The sequence below is a fragment of the Poecile atricapillus genome, chromosome 11, assembly GCF_030490865.1.
Source record: "Poecile atricapillus isolate bPoeAtr1 chromosome 11, bPoeAtr1.hap1, whole genome shotgun sequence".
In the NCBI taxonomy this organism is placed as follows: domain Eukaryota; kingdom Metazoa; phylum Chordata; class Aves; order Passeriformes; family Paridae; genus Poecile; species Poecile atricapillus.
In genome coordinates this window covers 10761942-10784196 of record NC_081259.1, presented here as the reverse complement: position 1 = coordinate 10784196, position 22255 = coordinate 10761942, and the positions used below count along the sequence as shown (strand labels likewise).

At 40.3% G+C, this 22255-nt stretch overlaps 1 protein-coding gene across 1 annotated transcript in view; it reads right to left on the bottom strand.

The window, feature by feature from the left end:
- The window catches only part of FBN1 (fibrillin 1), a 144047-nt gene that overhangs the window by 19167 nt on the left and 102625 nt on the right, over positions 1 to 22255 (bottom strand). Inside the window, exons 33-47 of the mRNA XM_058846938.1 lie at positions 16076 to 16198; positions 15375 to 15497; positions 13484 to 13609; positions 11749 to 11871; positions 11361 to 11483; positions 10337 to 10501; positions 9879 to 9947; positions 9641 to 9766; positions 8257 to 8379; positions 7988 to 8146; positions 7044 to 7115; positions 4713 to 4838; positions 3851 to 3973; positions 947 to 1072; positions 124 to 240 (exon numbers count right to left, since the gene is read on the bottom strand). Coding sequence (XP_058702921.1) covers positions 124 to 240; positions 947 to 1072; positions 3851 to 3973; positions 4713 to 4838; positions 7044 to 7115; positions 7988 to 8146; positions 8257 to 8379; positions 9641 to 9766; positions 9879 to 9947; positions 10337 to 10501; positions 11361 to 11483; positions 11749 to 11871; positions 13484 to 13609; positions 15375 to 15497; positions 16076 to 16198 — 1824 coding nt within the window. The remainder of the gene's footprint in view (positions 1 to 123; positions 241 to 946; positions 1073 to 3850; positions 3974 to 4712; positions 4839 to 7043; positions 7116 to 7987; positions 8147 to 8256; positions 8380 to 9640; positions 9767 to 9878; positions 9948 to 10336; positions 10502 to 11360; positions 11484 to 11748; positions 11872 to 13483; positions 13610 to 15374; positions 15498 to 16075; positions 16199 to 22255) is intronic.

Here is a 22255-nt window from a genome sequence, read left to right as displayed (position 1 = left end):
CCTTTTTAGACTGACAAAATAGGGTTTTGTCTTTCATCACGGAGATCATACAAAAGAGAAGATGGTACTTTCATTAGAAGGAGGAAGTCTCAGGAACACGTGCCTGGGCTCAGCACTCCTCACCTATGCAGTCGTTGTTGTGTGAGAGGATGAAGCCCAGGTTGCAGCGGCAGTTGAAGGAGCCAATGGTGTTCCTGCAGGTTCCATTGCCACAGGCATCTCTCTCGCACTCATTAATATCTACAAAGGAACAGGAGAGAAATAATCCACTGCCAACAGACTGGATAGCAGAGAAAAAGATTGTCCTGTCTCCCAAAAAGAAAATTTTACATAGGTTTACACACTTGATATTAACATCTACAAAAATAAGGGTTTAACAATAATTTATATTACTGTGGCTCCTATATCACCCTTCCCAAATAAAGTGTATGTTATCTTTAATTGTAAGCATTCTAAAATCTCTGTTTATACAACACACAACTGAAAACTGTGAATAGGTTAAATACAAAATTCCCTTGTTAATGAAGATGATTGTTTCTAAAAAGTTTTTTTCTGGCAAGAAATCTACCCTTCATTCACTCTATTAACAAGTAGGCCGTATACAACTGCTGCATTGCAATATTACTCTACTAAATTTCTTGCCTAAAGGAATAAATGAGACAAGATGCTCCAGGAAATTCTAAGAATGAAATATTTTCTTCAAAAATTAAAGCATTAGCTGTTCATTAGACAGGATATGTAATTTTAAAGGTTCTCTCTACTTTAATGAGCTGGTTTTCATTTAGTATCAGCTTTTAATCATCTCTAATGGCCAGTTTTGCACCTTTGTCTGGTGGTAAATTGCTCACAACCTCAGACATTGTAATGCAACTCCTTATTACAGAGAGGACAAAATTAATAACTGTTTCAATGGAAGCCTAAGTCCAGTTTAATTTTATATACTTGCCTATACACATTGTCCTGTCATCATTGGTTTTGAATCCATTGTGACAAATGCAGTAGAAACTTCCAACAGTGTCAATACACTGCCCATGGCTGCAGATATTGGGAATTTCTTGACATTCATTCCGATCTGAAAACAAAGATGTGCAGTGAAAGCTAAGGCTTCTAAACTTCAAGGCTGGAAAGATGCATTAGCAGCAACCAAGACAGTATTCAGTGCATGGTCTAACTTAAAATAGTATTTTTTATTTATTAATAACAGAAACATTACCAAGTAAATCCCAGAAAAGGGGCTTACTTACATGTAAATTACCTCTTCCAGTATTTGTGGATCCAAGAAAAATTTAGCATAAAAATGATATTTAGAACATTCAAATTCTTGCTGGAGAGAAAGCGTATCACCATGGCTCACTAAGAGCAGAATTAATGACACGAGATTGGAAAGGGTCTGAGTCTTATGGCTCTATATTGACTGCAGGAGATATGAAAGAGGCATATGAATTACAGTTTGCTTTCTTCTCACAAAAGCAGCTACTTGCATTTAGCCACATTTGACTGTAGCATAAATTGCATGATCAACTCATGGAAATCAGAACAGAAAGGGAGATGAACATCACACTTTTCTCACTAGGTTTACAGAGAGATACTGGATTTATCAACTCATCATGCAGAGAGAAAACAGGCACACATATGTGTTGCAATATCCATGAAATGTGGTGATCCTATAAACTGGACAGAGCTCAAACAGCAAGAAGAGTTACTGCTATATGGAGTCAGGGGATATTTTGTATAATTCTGCAGAGAGGGAGGAGAGCTCTCCTGCCAGCATGTGATTGCTGCCTTACAATAGCAGGGCATCTCTTATACTTCTTCAACAGCCAACTGCTTCCTGTTACTCTCGTTAGAAACGCTTTCAGGCAGAACACAGGATTCTATCAATAGTAAGTGAAATAAAATGTTAACAAACAAAATGTTTGCTCTCTGGCATAGTTTTTTTCCACAACAAATCAGAAACATCAGATGAGGTGTTTCTGTTGACCTCATCACCACCAAGAGCTGGTTTGATTCAACATGCTTCCTTCCTATGCTGCAGCTCCAAAATATGAGAACTAAGACGCTGCCATGAGGCTGTATTAAAATTGATTAGGCTCTAGTGCTCAGTGATTTTCTTTTATACGCAATCTAAGCCAAGCAGATGCAGTTTCTCAGCAAACCATCCCCAGGTCATTGCAAAAGAGTAAAATTGTTCCTAATTGCAAAGAACTTAGTGTACTAAGTTTCATTTTCCTGCCTCTCTTCTGCACTGGGAGCTCTCTTCTTGGCATAGGGACAATCCTGACAGCCCCATCCCCAGGACCTCTGTACGTCCCATGGGGCTGTGAGTAACTCTGGATGGGTGTGCACTGAGGACCCTCAGCTCTCCCAGTGCCACTGATGATAGATACCACTGCTAATTACAGTCTGAAGGAGGCAGGAGGAAAGCCAATGCTGTCTTACTTAACTCCTAATCTTCACAGCAGAGAAGAGCAGAGACAAAAGAAAAACTATGTTTCTCTGGTGCTTTGGGGGCAAATGAAGAGTCATGCAAAAAACAAATTTATGAGAAAAATTCTTTTATGGAGAGCACCAGAAGAATGCTATCTTGAAGGGAAGGTAGATGCAGTACTCCTAGTTCTAGTGGCTGTGATATATTGGGGTTTGACTCAATAGCACATAAACTACCGGGGTGTGACAGTTTTCCGTGCAGTAGCATGGCTGACCCAATACTGCAAGGTGCTTACCTCTCTCTGCTCCCAGCAGAGTGGCTGGGAATTTCCTTCCTTTGCTGGATCACGTACTTTTTCAACCACTTTTATTTTTACTCTAATTGTGTAACTTTATTTTCACCAAACATAAAGTAAGAGCAAAATACAGGGAAGTATTAATGTTTGTGCCAATTCATCTTTGGAATTGTAACCCATATCAGAACCTTTCCTTGCTCTTCCTGTACTGCTGTAATGAACCCTTAACAACAACAATTACATTAGGAACATATTGAATATTTACATGTGCCGCTGCATAGCTTAACAAAGCAAAGTTTTAGTTCTCATAGTAGTGTTCTGATTTCCCCTACACCCTTTTCCCATAAGGGTCACATGAAACAATGAAAAACGGCACTGCAGGGAAAAGTGCACTTCCTAAAACTCAAGTACTCAGAAGCAAAAACCCAAGGATACTGTTTCTAGCTTCCATTGTAATTCTTATTTTGTTTCAGAAATGTATATAATATGTAATATTTACAGCAGCTTGGCCCAGTGCAGTCTTTAAAATCTCAGCAATTCTTCAAGTAAGCAAGATAACATGAATGCCTCTCTGGACTAAGATATTGTAAGAAAAAGCAAAGAGATTAGAAAACTGCAGTCCCACTCTGTGAGTATTTAAAAATAATGTTATGGGCCAAGTTTAAATCTGTATCAAAGTTAGGAAATTCAACAATAAGCTTTACAAGTTAGTTATTGCATACAGGCAAGCAGACAAGTCTACCTTATCAAAAGAGGCTCCAGCAGCAAGCAGGGAATTATTTGTAGGAATACAAGTGGAAAATAAATTGCTAAAACATATAGAAAATCAGAAAATACAGAAAGGTGGTGCAAATGGTCTTCCCCTCCTAGACGTGACAAGGACTAAAAAAAACCACTTGGATTTGGTGGGGGAAAATGAAAGACAAACACCTACTTAGGTTTTTAACTTCCACTTATACATCCATAGGATGGGCCTGGAATTACCTCAGTGTTTATGGGAAAGTCTAAAAGACTTAAAGAGTTCTTGAAGCTCAGCTCATCCTCTGAAATACCAACCTTCTGGGGAGGAGAGCTGTTTGCAAGCCCTTTAAAATCCCCTCATGTGTGCAGCCCTGCCAGGCACTCACCAGTGCAGCGCCCCGTGGATGTGAACCTGTAGCCAGGTTTGCAGTCACAGCGGTAGCTCCCAGCTGTGTTCACACACTCTGCGTTTTGCTGGCAAACTGGTCCATTCTGGCATTCATCAATATCTGTCCAGACAAAAGAGGAATTTGATTTTTATAGTAAGCTGGCAGTGGAAAGATGTCATATTTATTTAGCATACAGGTATTAGTAGCTTTCAGTGTAAACATTATCACAAAGCTTTAGGCAAAAATATTTTGATCAATTTTCCTTACTTCAGGTGCTGCAAAAGGAGAACTTTATCTCCCCAGAAATGTAACTGGTTTTCACTTAGAAACAGCACACAGAAGAAGCTTTTACTCAAAGCTCTCAACGCCTTGCCTGCAGCACCCATGTTGTCAGCAGTCATAACACACACCAGAGAATGACAGCAACTCATATGCTACCTTCAGTTTCTTCATTAAACTGATTAATACAATATTAGGGAATGTTTAAACTAGGAAAAAAAAAAAATCTGTTTATATTTCTTACAAAAATATTTGTTCCATTAGAAAAAAATATCTTGGAATTAAAAAAAAATTGTGCTCATGACTCAAGAGTACTATTTTTTCTTTGCTTTACTGCCAAATGTGAAAAAAACACATTTCTTCCCATGACTGCTGACTCATGTGCCTTCAAGGCCTTAGATGTCTGACAGAAAATGTGGTATTTTCTATGCAAACGCATTCAAAATGTCTGAATTAACACAGACTTATTACACTGATAGCAGTATTTTCCCCTCATTAAGGATGCCTTCAGGGCTCTGATTTGGCAATGTCTGAGTTGCCAGCTGAAACACCATTCCTCTGAATGAGAGGAGCACTCTACCTTCACAGATCAGGAGCTTGTCATTGTAGAAGAAACCCACAGGACACTCGCATCGGAAGCTGCCAACCATGTTTATACAGATCCCATTTTCACACACTCCAGGAATCTCTCTGCATTCATCAATATCTGCAAGAATAATTTTTTTTTAATACTTGTATTGAGCACTTCATGGAATCTTCTGCTACACAGTATGTCTTTTGCATTTTCCCTTTAAGATAATTTTCAAACATATAATGTAAGCATCAGAATGCTCCCAACTGAACAGTGAGCGAGTCATCCCAAACTGTGGAAATTTAGGTATTTCTTGCTTTCTCAGGTTCTGACTCTTCTCTGTACTGAAGGTATATTCTGCTACAGAGGAATACAGAGGAAGACATCCTTCCTCATGTCTCCCACACACAGCCCTGATGAACCTCATCACCTTCCCAAATGTCACAGTGGAGTTCTTGGGAAGACCCAGAGAGCCAATGGAACTGTCTTTGGTTTAATTCAGGAGAGTGTGACTGAATGCAAACACTTATCAGACTTAGTTTTGCATTGTTTTACCCCAGTTAATTTGAAAAGACTTTCAGGGTCTTATGTAATAGTTTGAAAGTGCCAATGACAGGTAACATCTGAAGTGCTGCCAACATGCCATTAAGTAGATTGATTAGGCCAGGCAGCCAGGGCTTGCCAGTGCTTTATATACACCCCAGTTAATAACTGATTTTGGCAGGAAAAAACCCAGCTGCTATTACAATTATATGTCTTGCCTATTGGGTCCTTACACATCTTAATATTCTGACATGAGAGAGTTCAGAGACTCCTCCAAAGCCTGCCTTTAGTAAACATTAACATATGCACTGAGGTACACAATCATAGAATATGGTGGGAAATTGTCAGCTAACAGTAGCCTCCATCAGATAATGTGGACTTGTTTGTTTTGTTTTTTGTGGGTTTGTTTTGTTTTGTTTTGCTGCTGGATCCACCCTTAATTTTCTACATTACATTCTGTAATTTTAAGTCCTCTGATATACAAAATGAGTCAAAACAAACTATTTCTGTTTCTGAAACAAACACCTGGAGTAACTATATAGAACTTAAATCCAAACAGAGAGTAACATCACTGGACTGTAAGGAAATATTAGAGCGTACACAGAGCACTGTCCCTGCAGAGGGCTCTCCCTTGATCCTGTGCCTGCAGGTGTAAGGGACATGAGTAACCCCTCTGTATGCAGCAGGCTGAGTGCTACAGCAGATCCCAAAGCAGCAGGAGAGCTGTGATTTGCACAGCTGTGAGAAGCTGTGTGTGCATCAGTGGCAGGCCTGCATGCAGTGGCTGCACTGGTGGGCTCTGTGGGACATGCCCTTCTGTTTCCATTGGCTCCTGAAGCCAGACACAGCAGCCTGCAACACCCCTGCACACACATCAAACACTGCAGCTGCAGCTCCTACCTGTGCATGCTAGCAAGATCCAAGGGCTCCCTGCTGATGCTGATGAAGGGCCCAATTAGCTTGAGCAGACCCTGCAACAGTCTGGACTAATGCTAATAGCTAGAAGGGGAAACTTTGCTTCCAAGAAATGACCTCATAAATAATAAATATTGTGCATTTCTGTAACCTTTTTAAAAATTACAATCCCCACTTTACTAGAAATATTTTCATCTAACTAGCTAAACACTGCACACAGCAATAGCTTCATGGTAAAGCATCTGATTACTGCCTGTATGCCATCTCTGTTTGTTACAGGGTACATTATCTGCTTTTCATTTGCATTTTAGTGTAAATGAAAACAAAAGGGAGTCCCATTAGGGATTTATTCAGTTCCTTGTCCTAAAATTCCTCCTTCTCTCCCTCTTGTTTTGTAATTTGTTACTCACGATTCAAATGTAACACACAATAACATATGTGAGAAATATTCCAGCTGAGCAGAAAAAAGGATTTTTGTGTCAAACCAATACCCAGCGGGACTGATGTGAAATGTCAGACTAAATCTTGCTTTAGTTTGAAGGAAAGACTCCCAGTTCCTCTCAGACCAAATGCTGGTTGGCCTTACTCCCAGAGCTCTCATTGCCGGTATCTGTGCCCTGCTCGTGTAGCCCTGACTACAGTTTCTTTGGAGCTGTGTTGCCTTGATTACAAGCAGCTGTCACTGCTGCCAGTTAGGAGTAGCCAGGCAGAAAGACTGCACTGAAGTTTGACTTAAACAGAAGGCTGAACTCCATTACACTGCTTAATTGTTATTCTTCACATGAAAAAAAAAAAACAAAAAACAACTGGGAAAACAAACCTCCCCTCTTCCCTGGGCACAGGTAGCATGGAATTTAGTTCAAAACATAAATTACAGCTCACCAACTGGTAATCCTGTGTAAATGTCAATGAAGAAGCCAGGCCTTTGACTTCCACAGAGTGTGGAGAATTCATCTGCAACAGGAAAGCAAAGCAGTGATTAAAGCATTTGGAATTAATTAACAGACAAAAATTCATCATATGCTCTGGCCAAGAAAGTTGTTCTTCTACTCTTTCAGCACCTGCAGGGCACACAGAGGTAGGCAGTCCCTTTCTCAAACTCACCATGTGAGCCTCCTGTGGTTCTCATCTAGTTGGGATTACATGCTTATTTTTCTCTGCTTATGCCTATCCCTGTGCATTACAGTGTTTGCATACATTTCAGATCTGATTCTTAAAAACCTGAACTACAAGTTGGCAGTTAATCAAGTCTAGGAAATTGCTCTTGAAGCAAACCACCTCAAGGCAGAGTGGGATGTCCTGCAGTCTTACCCAGTGTGGAAGAGTCATGTGTGCAATTCAATTAGCAGAGACTCTCCTCCATCTTACATTTGGCTGCTCAACACAGATCATTCTCAGAGCACACCAAGGTATCTCTGTAAGCCCCTGGCTGCCACGAAGGCCCTTCATGGCAAACAGCAATCAAGGCAGAGCAGACCAGACCTCGTATTTGTTGGAGCAATACCAATAAAATCCTGGTCAGTGCCTCAACATTGGATCAACAAACACTTGCAAAGAGATGGATTAATCAATATAGGCATGAAGTCCCTGAGACAGTGAAACTGGCACGAGGTAGGTACAACCCAGCAGCATGGACACAAACTACTCCACATATGCCTTCATCATGACTAGGGCTGATCACCTCCAGGACAAAGAGGCAACTAATCCCCTCATTTTGGACACACAAGAGTAGAAAAAGACATAGCATCTCTAATGGAATTACACTCACTAATTGTAATTATGATGTTACCAAGGCCTTCAGATAGCTTTGCAATGCAAAAATGTACCTGTGCTTGGGATAGGACACTGTTCACAAGGCTTATTCCACGCACGTCCAATGTTGTAGGAACAGCAGCACATTTTCTTGGTCATATTGAAGAGCAGCTCACCATCACAGGTTTGATTGTCAGCATAGTAATTTCTATAACACAGACTTCTTCTCATATCTGTGAAAATGAAGAAAACCTCAGGCCAATGCAGTAGGCAGCTCTCAGGGAAGATGATCTTCCTGGCCCAATGCACTAAGATAAAGCTTTAAAGAAACCCCAGCACATACCCATGCAGTTGTTTCCTCCGTTGACTTGCATGTAATCAGGAGGGCAGATGCAGGTGTAGTTCCCAACAGTATTGTAACATGTGCCAGGTCCACAAATGCCAGGTGTCTCACACTCATTCACATCTAGAAGAGAACATCCAGGCAGTGAGTGAGTGGCCACAGAAGCTTTCTTGTTGTGCTTCTGAGAACAAAAAGGTCTCAGTAATGCCTGAGGTAGGAAGGTACTGGCAGAGAAGAGCTGAAGGGGCTCTGAGGAAGGTCATGGTGGAGTGAAGCCACACAGAGAAGAAAGTGGCAGCACAGATGGCCATGGAAAGCCCAGCTGTGATGCAAAGATGGGAACTCTGGTATGTCTGGATAGCTCATAAACAGCAATTTGGCTTTTGCATCTGTTGCATAAAAATAGTATTTGAGGATCTCCTCCATTCTGAATTCTAGATCTGGAAAAGAACCAAAGTGATTCCCTGTGGAGTTCTGACTGAGCATTGCCTGACTGGGGTAAGTGAACCACTTTTCCAACACGAGATGTCGTACTTACTTCATCAAGAGACTAAGTTTGTTTTAAAAAAATCTAACCAAAACCAAACACCAGCTCCAAAACACCTCAGTTCCCAAAAGGTCAAAAATATTTTCCCGGCCTTAAAATTTTAGAATATCTTTGACACACCACTCAGCATCTGTCAGGCTGCATAAGCATAATGTGGATGAAGAACTCTGGTTCAGCCTTAATTTAGGGCCTGAATGTTTTATCTTTCTGCAGTGTTTTCCACCTCATAGGCACTACATTATTATGTACCTGGAAGACTGAAGACAGCCTGCACAACAGGAAATTTTAGAACTTGATGGGTCACTTAAGGTTTTATATCCAGTACACCTTGAGAGTGGCACATAATGTGACACGTACTTCTGACTGTGATGGAAAAAGAACATGTTTTGCAGTACAACCAATATTTTGAGTTGACTATTGGATCAGCAGGAGTGAAAAAAGCAGTGGAAAAATACATGGACACACCAGTCCACCAGATTCATGGGGAAAATTTGTTCTTTTATCTGACTGCTTATTCATTTCCCATTACCAAACAGCTATTTTTTATATCCAGTTAGCAAATTATGTCTTAATTATAGAAAAAATTGTTGGGTTTTCAGGTTTTGATCAAAATATGATAACTTAAAGAAAAAAACTTGCATATATTTCAACATGGTCAAGAAGGAATTTTCACACTCTTAATGCAAGATTTCAACTTGTTCAATTTTCCCACCCTAGAGTTTTACACTGCTTAGTCTGGCTACTCTCCTTTTCAAGGAACAATTAATTCTCTGCATCTTGATCTGTCATTATTTACAAAGAATAAAGCAGAAGACTAGTTAAGTGAAAGCTCCATACCATCACACACTCGAGTCTCTTCATTCAAGTAGTACCCTGATGGACACTGACACTGGAAGCTACCAAATGTATTAATACATTTTCCTCCTTGGCAAAGTCCAGGCAGTTCTTGACATTCATCAATATCTGTCCAAGCAAATGCATAAATATTTCATTAATGTTTTCAATGAAAAAAAAGACCCTCACTACAGAGTTTCAAAATTTCAGACTTGTAAATATAGGAAATTGCAAACATTACCTTCTAATATAACTGTAATAGGGTTTGGTCGGAATCCTTCCCCTCCAGGGCAAAGAACCTTATATTCAGCTGAAAACAAAACAGATTTATGAGCATATGATAGTAGAAACATTTTCAGCATAATTGTTTTTGAAAACAGATCAGACTATTACAGATAATTTAAATGTAAATTTACAAGCTAACCAGCTAGAGATGTTAGGTTTTGTTTTGTAACATCATCTGTTATTCCATTTCATCAGGTAGTTTTCAGTGTAATAGCAAACTTGCTCAGAAATTATAATAATACTCTGACTAAATAATCTTTCTGAAAGATTAGTAAAGTTTTTTGTGAAGACCAGTGGAAGCCTGTCCCTTGCCTGTCCACAATAAATTCACTCCAGTATTTGAGCTACCTGGCTAAATTAGGAAAAAACCCACCAGACACATTGCTGTGTTTAAGCCAGGAAACGCAGACTTACTTGTGTTCACCAGCGGGCAGTGCTCACAGGGAACTCCCCAGGCTTTGCCCAGGGAGCAGCAACAGGAGGCCTTGGAAACACCCACTCCAATCTCATTGCTGCAGAAGGTGCCACCGTTATCTCCCCGAGTTTTGATGTCCAGGTAACAGTTTCCAGATCGTGTATCTGTTCACAATGCACATAATGACAAACACATTTTAGGAGAGAGCAAAGCACAGCACACCCTCTGAGAGTGAGGGATACCTACTGATGGCTCCCATTTCTCGCAGGACCGAAGCAAGTAAGCTGTGTTGCCCAGGGGGGCCCAGCATTTCCCACTTAGGTAGGATGTTGGTGCCCCATTCCTTGGCTTTTTTTGACTTTTCACAAAGTAGGAAATTTACTCATCGAGTCCAAGGGCATGTCAGCCAGGCTTTTTCTCATTTTCACTCACATTTTCCCTCACATTTGTACATTTTTCCAGTTCCAGATATCCACTGCTTTCTTCTCTACTCAAGGTTTACAAGCAGGAAAGCATCTACTAAATGTTAGGAATTTCAAACACATTAAAATTTGAGAAGCATCTCTACACCCTCTTAAACAAACAAAACCAAAAAAATATTAGGATTACTAAGCAGTTGGAGCCTAATACAAGAGCATTTCCATTGGTCACGAAGCTGCCCCTAGCCAAGTGCACTCGGTGCTCCAAGAGCGTGGGTGGCTTCATGCCACAACATCATTTGCCTGCCATCTTAGGGCCAGCTGGATGTGCACTTAAGTTTGTTGAATTTTATAATTGTCTCCTACTTGCTGGACAGCTGTAACTAGCCCCAAGGGATTGGTTCTGGCAGCAGGGCACTGCTGGCATGCTGCATTAACTCTGGACATGCTCCTGCTGCCCTATTACAGCTTCTAAGTCAGGGGCAGTGGGATGGGAATTGAAGAACCTGACCAAGACCTTTCCCATGACCTGGGACTTTATTCCTAAGCTTGCAGCCCCTCTGTAGAACTCCACTTGTAAACAGCACAGGGAATGGTCCCTTACCAACACATCCAACTCGGGTGGGATTCAGCTCGAAATCGGGAGGGCACTCACAGGTGTAACTACCAGCAGTGTTGATACACGTGCCACTAATGCAGGTTGTAGGGTCTGCACATTCATTAACATCTGCAAGAAAAAAACAGCACATGGTAAGCAAGTACTCAAGGACACTACAAACTACTGCTACATCAGGCACAATATGCTGACCATCACAAATCCATTAGTTATGAGATACTGGTCTCTAAAGGTATGGAGAATCCTGTGTTATACAGTAGGGAAGTCTGTATTTTCCTATACCCGGTTTGATTTGTACAGCTTCTTAAAAGAATTTCCTAAGGATCTGACTATAGCACTGACAAAAGATTAAAAAGCATATTGTTCAAAGTTTTACCTGTGCAGTTACCACCACTTCTGTCCAACTCATAGCCCACTTCACACTCACATCGGAAGAGTCCAGGGAGGTTATGACAAGTACCGTAGACACAGATGTTAGGAAGTGAGCACTCATCAATATCTGGTTAAGGAACAGGAGAGGAAAAATATGAGGTTTCCCTATCTTCTTGAGACATAGAGAACTGCAAACATTTTCAGCAGCATGGATCTGGAAGACAACAGCTTCTGAACACCAAGACAAGGAAAAGAAACATGGAAGATTTATGTTGGAGCCTAAGGAATCTAATCCATAACGATTTTTGGGGAAAAAGGCTCCTCACAATTACTCTGGAAGCTATGCCAGAAATTATCCATCCTATGATGGATATCTATGGATGCATCTATGATATGCCATCCTAGATTATTAGTGGGCTAATCTGACAAGTAGCAATATTAAACATAGCAGAAAATATGCCTTAATAAAATTAAGTTTATCATAAATCAGCAGTCATCTGCAGAAAGCTGGACACCAGCAAGAGAAAAGCCTGTTCCCAAAGGTGAACTTCATGTTCATCTTTGGATTTCTGCATTTGACAGATTTAAAGTTTGGCAAGCAGACACTTTTGTGTCTTTTCTCCAAATCACTGAGTCTGAACCAGTATTTACTGAATGCCACATGCACTGCACAAAGAACAACTAATTTGATACAATAAAAAAAAGCATGTGTTTACAAAGGACCTTAAAATACTGCACTTAGAGTACACATCTGAGACATGAAGGCAAGTCTGTTTTAGCAACAGGAGCTAGCCTTAAAAAAGCTATTTAAACTTGGCTAAAAGGTTTTAAAGTATTTTTTTTTCATGAAACATTATGAAACCTAATGTTAGTTTCACTTGAAGAAAAACTCACTCTCAGATTATTTCACTCAGTAGACTTCTAAAAAATACACAGAACACTTTTCATGGGGAAAAATCCTTTTTAAAGTAATATACTTCTGAACTCCATTAAATACCAGTTGGTATGAGTTATTACTATGTGAGATGATAAGGCTGCGTCTTCTTGACTGACTTAACTGATTAGTATTATATAAAATAAGGAGTTCAAATGTTCTAAACAAATATATGACCTTAATCATGTTAGCAACATGTTTATTATTTGATTGTTTTGAATATTTGCATATGCAAAGCTCTTATGAATAAGCTGTAAACTATTAACTGACAGCTCACTTTTGAAACTGAACAAATATTCATACAGGATATTTTTTTTTGTGTGTGGCTTTTTTTTTTTGCAAGGCTTCACACTCTGATTCTGCACCTCATAGAAGCCCTCAAAGAATATCCACTGTTTGGGCTACCAAATCACTGTTTTTCAGCTTCATACACACCAATGCAAAGTAACAACTTTTTCTGTTTAATTGTTTTGAATAAAATTAAGAACTGGATATCAATGCTCAAGAAGAAATGGCAGCTATTATTGCCATTTGTATCACCAATCAGACCCCAAAATAATATATCATAAGATAAGCTTTGAAAAGCTGTTCTCTTTATATACAGCAAGTAGATGAACACCTTAGAGGTCCATAATAAATGTATGAAGTGCAAAAAGGCACATTAAAAAATATGCAAAAAGCATATTAAAAAATGCCATGTAGTTCTCAATACAACCACAACAGCAAACAATTGTAAAAAGTTGGAACATAAAATACTATTAAGGCAGAATCTGTTGAGTGTTGTTTAAAGCTTACAAAGAATTACCTTCACATGCTTTCCCATCTACACTTGGCAAAAATCCCATTTCACATTCACAGCGATACCCTCCAGGGGCATTGAGGCACTGCCCATTTTCACAGAGATTCAAGTTTTCTGAGCATTCATCGAGGTCTGTAAAAGGAAGGGATATTGCAAGTTAACAGTAAAGATGGTTTTCTCACCAACAATTGAGATGAAGCAGTGTTCCAAGCATTTTAATTATTTTATTATATTTGAACACATGAAGAAGAAACTGCCATCTAGTTATGTGCTGAGGTTACAACATGTAACAGCTCTGTATATCCCTGACACGTTGCAAATACAGTTTCTAATCAAAAGGAAAATCAGAGAGGCACAGACTCTTAGAGTAGCTCCAGTTAATAACAATGGGAGGCAGACACAGGGTCAAATTTAGACCCAGAATGAGCACGTGAAATTTATTGTAGTTATTATTTCTATTAGAGCGAAGCCTAGAGGCAGTAATTGGGGGGGGAAAAAAAAGAGGTTTTCTATGCAGTGAGCAAACATATGGTAATAGACAGTTCTCCATGCCAAACATCAAAACACTGACAATAAGTGGATGAAAAGAACTTCATCAAAACTAAACTGCAGGTTAACAGCTAATGAGAAAAACAGCCTTGCTACTGGACTCCACTCACCTTCAGATAGATCATGGCCCTTACTCTCGAGCTGAAATGTTACACATCACAAAAACACCTTCCTATTGCAACAGAGTCTGGCTGGCAGCGTGAGTTTTGAAAAGTCTATGGCTGGTAAATCAAAAATCACCTACCAGAGGGAATGCTGCACACTACACACTTTGGCAGAGGGCTTACAGAACATTTGAGTGCTCTAGTTTGAGTCTGAGACACCTCTTGAATTCACAAAGTATCCAAATAAAAAGAAGAAGAGTCTGTAAGCACTCCATCTGAAGGGTGTAGCTTACAGACTCCTGGAAATCATCATACAGGAAATTAACAAAGAGCACAGGGTTAGGAAGGCCACTGAGGAAGCTGAATCAGATTCAAGATGAAATTATATGGAGAGAATTAAGCAGAATTCCAAGGTCTGCTTAGAATTCGGAATTATTCAAATTCAGCCTTAAACCTGGTAATCCAGATTCTCACATGCTCTAAAAGCCTGCTGTAGTTGATAGAGTGCTGCTGATTTGCACCAGCTGAAAACCTGGCCCACCAGCTCTGTCCCATGGCTCTGCTCCAAACAGCGTCACCCTCCACCGAGCATCCCCAGGCACACTGCGATCCTCAGCACAAGAGCTGGGCTCCTCGTGACTAAGCATACATGAGCTAATCTGTTCTTCAAAGAAGTGTGGGTGGGAAGCATCTCTCTAGCAAAGTTTTATAATCTCATTTACAGTTTATAAAATGAGGTTTCAGAAGCAGCTACTTCCTTCATTCTACATGCCAGCACTGCTTCCTGACACCAGCTCTCAGGATGATGGAGTAAGGAAGACAGACATAACACACTCGCTTGTGGAAAGGACAAACATTTTTAGGCAATTTTATGAAGTAATTTTGATGCATATGCCCTGTTATATAAGTATTAAGGTGAGTAGCCAAAGGACTAGTTTACTAACTAGCTAAATTACTTAATCAAGCATTGTTTCAATAATTTTGCCATTCATTTTAACTAACAAGAAAAGCTCAATGAAAAATTGCGTTTTATCGAGGGAAAAAAAGTGATTGATTTAGACTATGTATAACATCTAGTATTTATTTTAAGCGATGGCAACCTAGGTGAAGGAGAAGCCAATCAATTATGACATACTAATGAAAATTTCAAATGTTTTAAAGCTGGTTTTGTCTATTGGCTCATAGACTAACTCAGGTTGCATGGTACCACTAGAGTTATCCTTTGCTTTCCTCAGACAGCTCACCTGTACAAGTGAAACCATCCCCAGTGTAACCTTCTTTACACAGACAGCGGTAGGAGCCCATCGTATTCTTGCAGTCAGCATGTGGGCTGCACATGTGGGTTCCATTGGAGCACTCATCCAGATCTTTAAAATAATAAAATAGGGGGGAAAAAGGCAAAAAAAAAAAAAAAAAAAAAAAAAAAAAAAAAAAAAAAAAGTTAAAAAACCACACATGAATACAAACTTTAAATAGTGTATGGCACAGAGAAGCTCTACTTTAAATAATCTTCCATAATAAACCCACACATATGTGTGGCCATCTGACTGAAAAAGTGAGGAGCCATCAAAGCCCATCAAAGAAATTTGCCAAGGTAACTGACTGTGGAAGCTCCAGGGCACTCAGTACTAAGGTCTGTACCTTGTTTTCATGGGGAGCACCAAGAGGCCCCTCACTGCCTCCCATTAGCTGCCCTCAAGCACAAAGCATCTCTCTCCCTGGTCCAGTCTGTTCTCATTGTTTCCCAAGTCAAACAGAAGATAATGCTGATTTCACAGTTACTATGGAGGAAGATTTGTCCTCCAACAGATCATGTCAAATCAACATAACAAGTTTTATAACAATTTACCTTCTCATGTTATAGGTGTGGTATTTTTTTTCAGAATTGCTAGAACCCCACTGTGGTCTGACCTTACAAATAAGTACAAATGCATGAGACCCTCACCTGTGCACTTGATACCATTTCCAATCCAGCCAGGGCTGCAGCTACATTTGAAGCTTCCTGCTGTGTTTGTACATATGGCATGTCTGTCGCAGTTATGGGCTCCAATTTCACACTCATTGATATCTGTAAACAGAGATGTTTGAGGAGTTCATGGAACACACTTTCTGATATCCAGATAACTGATACTAGAATTTCTCAAGAAAGGCAATGTGAATGTGAAAGCAAGCCTGCATTTCTTTACAACATGACATTTAAAAAGGAAGATGAAGACAAAATCACAACAAAGAAAAGCAAAGCAAAGAAACATGTAGCACATTTCAAACATGCTGGCTCACTACCTGTTCTTCTGACAGGCATATAAAGCAGTGCTGCTGCTGTTCACTCCAGAGTCTATATTCAAGAAGGAAAACAGTAACTCAGAAGACAGCCTTCCCAGTGTGCCCATCCTGCAGAGATGGGCAGAGTCTGCAGAGGGGGACTACATTGGTGGCTCCACATTGCAGAGTTTGCTAAAAAGTCTCAGAGGAAACTCTGCTGCCCAGGGACCCCTGGAATGTAGCACTCCCACAGCCCCCACTATCTGCACAGGTGCTGATGAACACCAGCCAGGCACCACCAGCCAGCTGCCCCTAGGATTGTCCCAAGGCAGGGAATGAAGCAGGTTCTGCTTGGCCACAGGCTGTGTGCAAGGCTGTACCACTGTATTTACCAAGACAACTGAGAAGCTTATTAGGCAGGCAGTTTATTAGGAACTCAGGAAACCTAACACAGTGGGAAGAAGTCAGCATCCTGGGAGACACCGGGCAGCAAGTCATCCAATCTTCAACATACATGGTCATGCCAGCACATTTTATTTCAGTACTTGCTATTTTCACCTTATTTTCATTTCTGGGCAGTCGCTGGCAATGTCAAAATGAATAGATTGCAAAACCCAAACTGAACTCCATTCTTCCTTCTCACAAAACAATATCATGCTCCATAGCTGGAGAATGTATAAACTAAACAGCAAAGTTTTCAGAAATTACTACTGGTAACTGAAACAAAACTGGCAGGAATTTTCTTGCCTGAGTTTTAGACTTTACAGTGTTTTCTGTAACTGAGCTATCGAACTGTATTTAACTTCCACGCAGGATGTAACTTACCTAGAGTTCACATCAAACCACTTAAAACTGATACCTATTTTTTTAGCCCTCCCAGGTGTCTTTGATGTTGCTGTAAGCCAAACCATCTCACTCTGTAAAACAGCTGATGGAAGGGGAAAACAAGCTCACAACTCTACATGATTCCATAGACAAAAACCCAGCTCAGACCCTTCTCAAGAAGATGATTAAGAAAACGTATCAGCCATCAAATATGTAACAACCTTTGGGATTTTCAGCCAGACTTGAATTTCCCTATGATTTTACCTAAAAACAATTAGCTCTTTAAAGAGGGCTTTGAGGGGTAGTGAAGATAATGCAGAAAGTGTCCAGGTAGCACCTTAACCATTTCCTTCACAACACTTTCTTGGGTTTTTCTGTCCACACTTCTCTAGACAAAAGGCTGTGTCCCTTCACTATGCCTTGTACACATATTTTGCCTTTTCATAAAGGCAACACATGACTTTCAAGAAGCAGACAACATCTATCTGTTATCCTAAAATGAAATACTCAAGGCCAGAAAACACCCAAACCGACTGCTGGCTGGGAGGGACGGGGTGTTTGTTTGGTGAGTTTTGTTGCTTGGGGCTTTTTGTTGTTGAGATTTTGGGGGGTATTTTTTTATTTGGTTTTTGGGTTTTTTCTTTTGTTTTGTTTGTTTGGGGAGTTTTGTGGGTTTTTTGGTGGGTTGGCTTTTAATTCTTTGGTGTTTTTTTAGTCTGTTGAAGTGGAATTTATTCCATTCTTACTTTTCTGAGTCTCTCTATAAGCAAGGCATTGCTTTGACTCAAAACCCCAGACATGAGCATTCCCATAATCTGAATGCTGACATCTAGATATGAATCTAAACCTGGCAGTTGGAATCTACCATTAATGAATATTAACACCACCAACCGGCCTGAAAACATGCAAATGGACACTTACTGTTTAAAACTTTAAAAAAGAGTGAGGAGCAAATAATCTCAGAGCAGTTTTGCCTTTACCATGTGCAGAAACTCATATGAAGATAACATCACCCTAAACAGGAAACTCATGTCTGTCAAAAAATCTTAAGGGTGGCCTGAAAAAAAAGCAACTCATTTTGGCTTGGGGAAACACTGGAAGGAATTTAGAGAGGTCAGCTACAGTATACACTGACATAAAAAAGCTGAGGCAAATGCTCTATATTTTTACATGATTTTAAACTCCAAACTGTTAAACCACTTCTCACATTAAGACTCCGCTGTAATTGATTATTCGATGCTTCAAAACATACAATCACAAGTTTCCTTATACCCTGCAGAGCACAACAAAACACCACAAAAAAACCCCATCACCAGTAGAGAGGTTTCTGCCAAGAATTTTTTTAAACCACCAGCAAACACAAACAGAAACTTGCATGCAACAGCTACACCGCAATGAAGTAATGCTCAGGCTCAAATTTAAAAAAACCCAAGCCAAATTTTCTACTCTCCATAAAGTGATGTGGACTCCATCCCACCATGCACTGACCCACTGACACATTGTACCTGAGAACTCCTGCTAACACCTCCCAGTGGAACAGCAGCACCACAACACTGGGGCCCTTGCAGCAGACACTTGATGTCCATCAGCTGTTTGACACACACTCTAAAAAACTTAGAATCTTCTTTGGGATGAAAACTGCAAGCATAAATCTGTACCCAAATACAGGTATTTATAATGGGATCCACTTTCTCAGGCATCAGCCACTGAAATGTCATTTCACTTATTTTGAGTAAAAATAAAAAGCTTTTCTCCAGTAAAAAATTTCAATAGATTTCAATACTTTTTTGTCTGAGTAAAGATCAAATAGGGAATGCAAATTGTATTCTCTAATACTATTTACCTTTAAAGGGACATTGCAGGGGTTATTTCCATGATGCGTGAAAGGTTTCTCAGATATGTAAATGAAAGCTGATTGAGGCATATAAAATCCCATCATGGGCTTCATCCCAGATTTTACTTCTTTTCCCCTGTATTTAACTCAGATGTCGTTTTGCTATAATCTCTATTCTCTCCTTTCATTGCACAGCTGAGTTATAAGTCTACATTTATTGCATTGCAATTATTTCCAGGGCAAAAGAGATCTCAGACCAAACATGGCCCTGTGTAAATGGTGCACTGAAATCAGTGGAATTTATGCCTGCTTATACTGGAGCTTAATATGGATTTATGTTGCCATAAGTATTGAATTATGGCTTCACAGAATGAAACAAAAAGAAGTTGAGCTCTGAAGGGGAAAAATTAACTCAGTATCTTTAATAAAAGCATGAGTCCAGCCTGTTCTGTCTGCATGGCAGTACAAACAGTACTATACCCTTCAAATACTCCAGCTATTTTCATTTAATTGTCTGAAGACAAAGGCATTACTCGGTCTGAGTAAAGGTATCATGACCCAAAGAGCACTCACGAGGACACTACTGAAGTCAGGGTTTCACACAATGATAGCCTATTCCCACTGACTTCATGGGGATTTTCACTAAAGAGTAAAGGAGTGAGTCACTGATTTATATCAACCTTCTCCTTCTGCCTCCAGCATGAGTCCGTGACAAGCCAAGGAAAATAAAGACATTCCAGTCAGAGACTGACACTGCATCCTCAGCTGGTCCCACTGTGCCCCAGTGCTGCTGCACACATGTTCTCAGCTTTGCAATTGCACAACTCTCATTTATACTGAGAGCTGTCTGCCTACAACAGATGAGAATACGCACAATAAATAATATGCAGGTCTGACATCATAACAATCCTAAGCACTCTGGGGAAAAAAACCTGTCAGTCACCCTATTTTGTTGGCTCCTTCAGTTCTCTTCTTCGGACAAATATTTTTTTCTCTCAAGACTTTGGCAATGAATAAAGTGTCTCTGCCATTAATCACAGTGGCACAAATTTTAGGGCTCTCAGCATGTGTGCAGCAAAAATACACATCGATATACCTGTCACCCTTTGCACTATGCCTCCAAAATGTGGCAGCCAAAGGGAAGAAACTGCTAGCCAATATCTGCACAAAACATCCTCACCCAGACTGGAAGTGGATCATTGAAGTTGGCTAGAGAGGACCATGGCAATAAGTCACTGTTTCCTCACCTATACTCTAAAAAAAGTTCCTTTGCGTTTGACAGAATGCTGGGCATGAAATCCTCTAGGTACCCTGTGTTCCATTCTCTGTTAGGTTTCATTGGGCTTCAATGCTCTATAAGGATCCTTAGCAAACTCTAAATTTAATTCAGACTCCACCTATAAATCAGTACTGTTTGTCAGGAATTATGTAAATCCCTTAAGTATTTTCTGACTTTTACATTTTTTTGGCAGTCTCTGCATATCTGTGCATTTTATCACACTGACGTTTCACTGGTATTTCGAGCCTGGGTCCAGTTCCCCAAGGGCCAGTCGTCTGGTGGAAGTCACAAGGCATTTCCTCCTCCTGGGTTGCTGCCCATGTAATCAGGTAGGAAAAACGAAGGCTTTTCAGAGGGAAAAAACTGTGAATTTCAACTTGGCACTCATACAAGTAGAAATGTATATGGAAAAATCCCCCTATTCTGATCTTCCTAGATCTGAAATTGTTTTCTCTTTTGGAATCGCTCTCAGATTTTATTCAGCACTCTGTACCCTTGGAGACATGCGACAGTTCAGCTCTTGCCTGCTATCCATCCTTACATCATCAGCACACCAAGGCCCAGTGTTATTTCTGGACAGATGTCTATTGCCAGCACGCTCCTCCTGCAACACCCCTCTCTGTGGGCAGCATCCCATTATCATTATCTTCTGGTATTTGGCCTGACACAGCCAGCTCCCAGATTCATGATGGCAAACATGGTTCACTGGTACCAGAACTCTTTTGTGCCAACAATCCTGAAATACAATGTATTATTAATGGCCAGAAGCCATTAATAATGGAGAGGAGAGCATATTATACAAGTCACAAAATATTATGGCTGTGAGGGCAAATGACAGGCTTGCCTCTTCCTTTACATGTATCAGATGTCTGACCTCCCTAGAACCAAGTTCCTGCCAGCCATGCAGGTATGTTGTGTGCACTCACTCCTCCTGTATCCACTAATGCCATCATCACTGCAGGATGTTTGACACCAAACCCTCCAAGCTCACAGCCCACACCAAGGCTGCAGCTGAATACCTTCCACTAGCCTTCCTCCACATGGCAACAGCGTGGCCCTCGGGGCATCAGAGCCTGGTCTCAGCCTCCCAACTCCCTGAGCCTGCTGTGAAGAAATCCAGCTGACTTGTAACATATTTATTTTTGATTTGTTGGCCATGTTGGGCAATCACTGCCCAAGTTCACCTCTTTCAGCTTGACTTTGTAAGAGCACCCCAAGCTTGTGCAAGCCCCTCTCCATCAGGAACTACCAGGGGGCTGTGCACACAGCTGTAACTGCAAGGATGGATGGGTGAGAGTCAGAGAAGAATTTCTCTGTGAAAATATCAGAGCAAGTTTAAGGCTCTACATCAACAGTAAAATATTGCAGGTTTACAGGCAGTAATTCAGAGTGGTGATGAATCACAAAATATAAACACAAGTGCCAAGGCAGGATTTCTTTTCTGCACAAATACACGTGTACTTTATTGACAGAAAAAGTAGAGACAAGGTATGTGCCATAAAGCTGGAAGATCTGGAACTGGGATAGGGGAAAACGCAGCAATCTTCTCTCTAGTGGCTGCATGCCACTACTTGCCTAGGAAAATCTAAAATGAACTGCTCTAAGCCAGTATTATCACAGTTTGCCTTGTGAATGGAAATTAAACCATTCACAGCACTTGATGTTGGAAAGCTGCATCTACAATCTGTATTTTTGCATAGTAATTTAAAAATTGTATTTTTGTTATTAAACTCTGTCCACACTCTTACTGAGAACCAAGGAGAGGGGAGAACTAGGGGACCTAACATCTGTGTGGGATGGGAATTTAAGTCAGTGGGTGGATTCTGAATACTGGTAAATGATTGGGGGGAAAAAAAAGTTTATTTGTTAAAATGGAAACACTCAGCAATGACAAGGGAGCTGAAATATTTAGACAAAACTGGAAT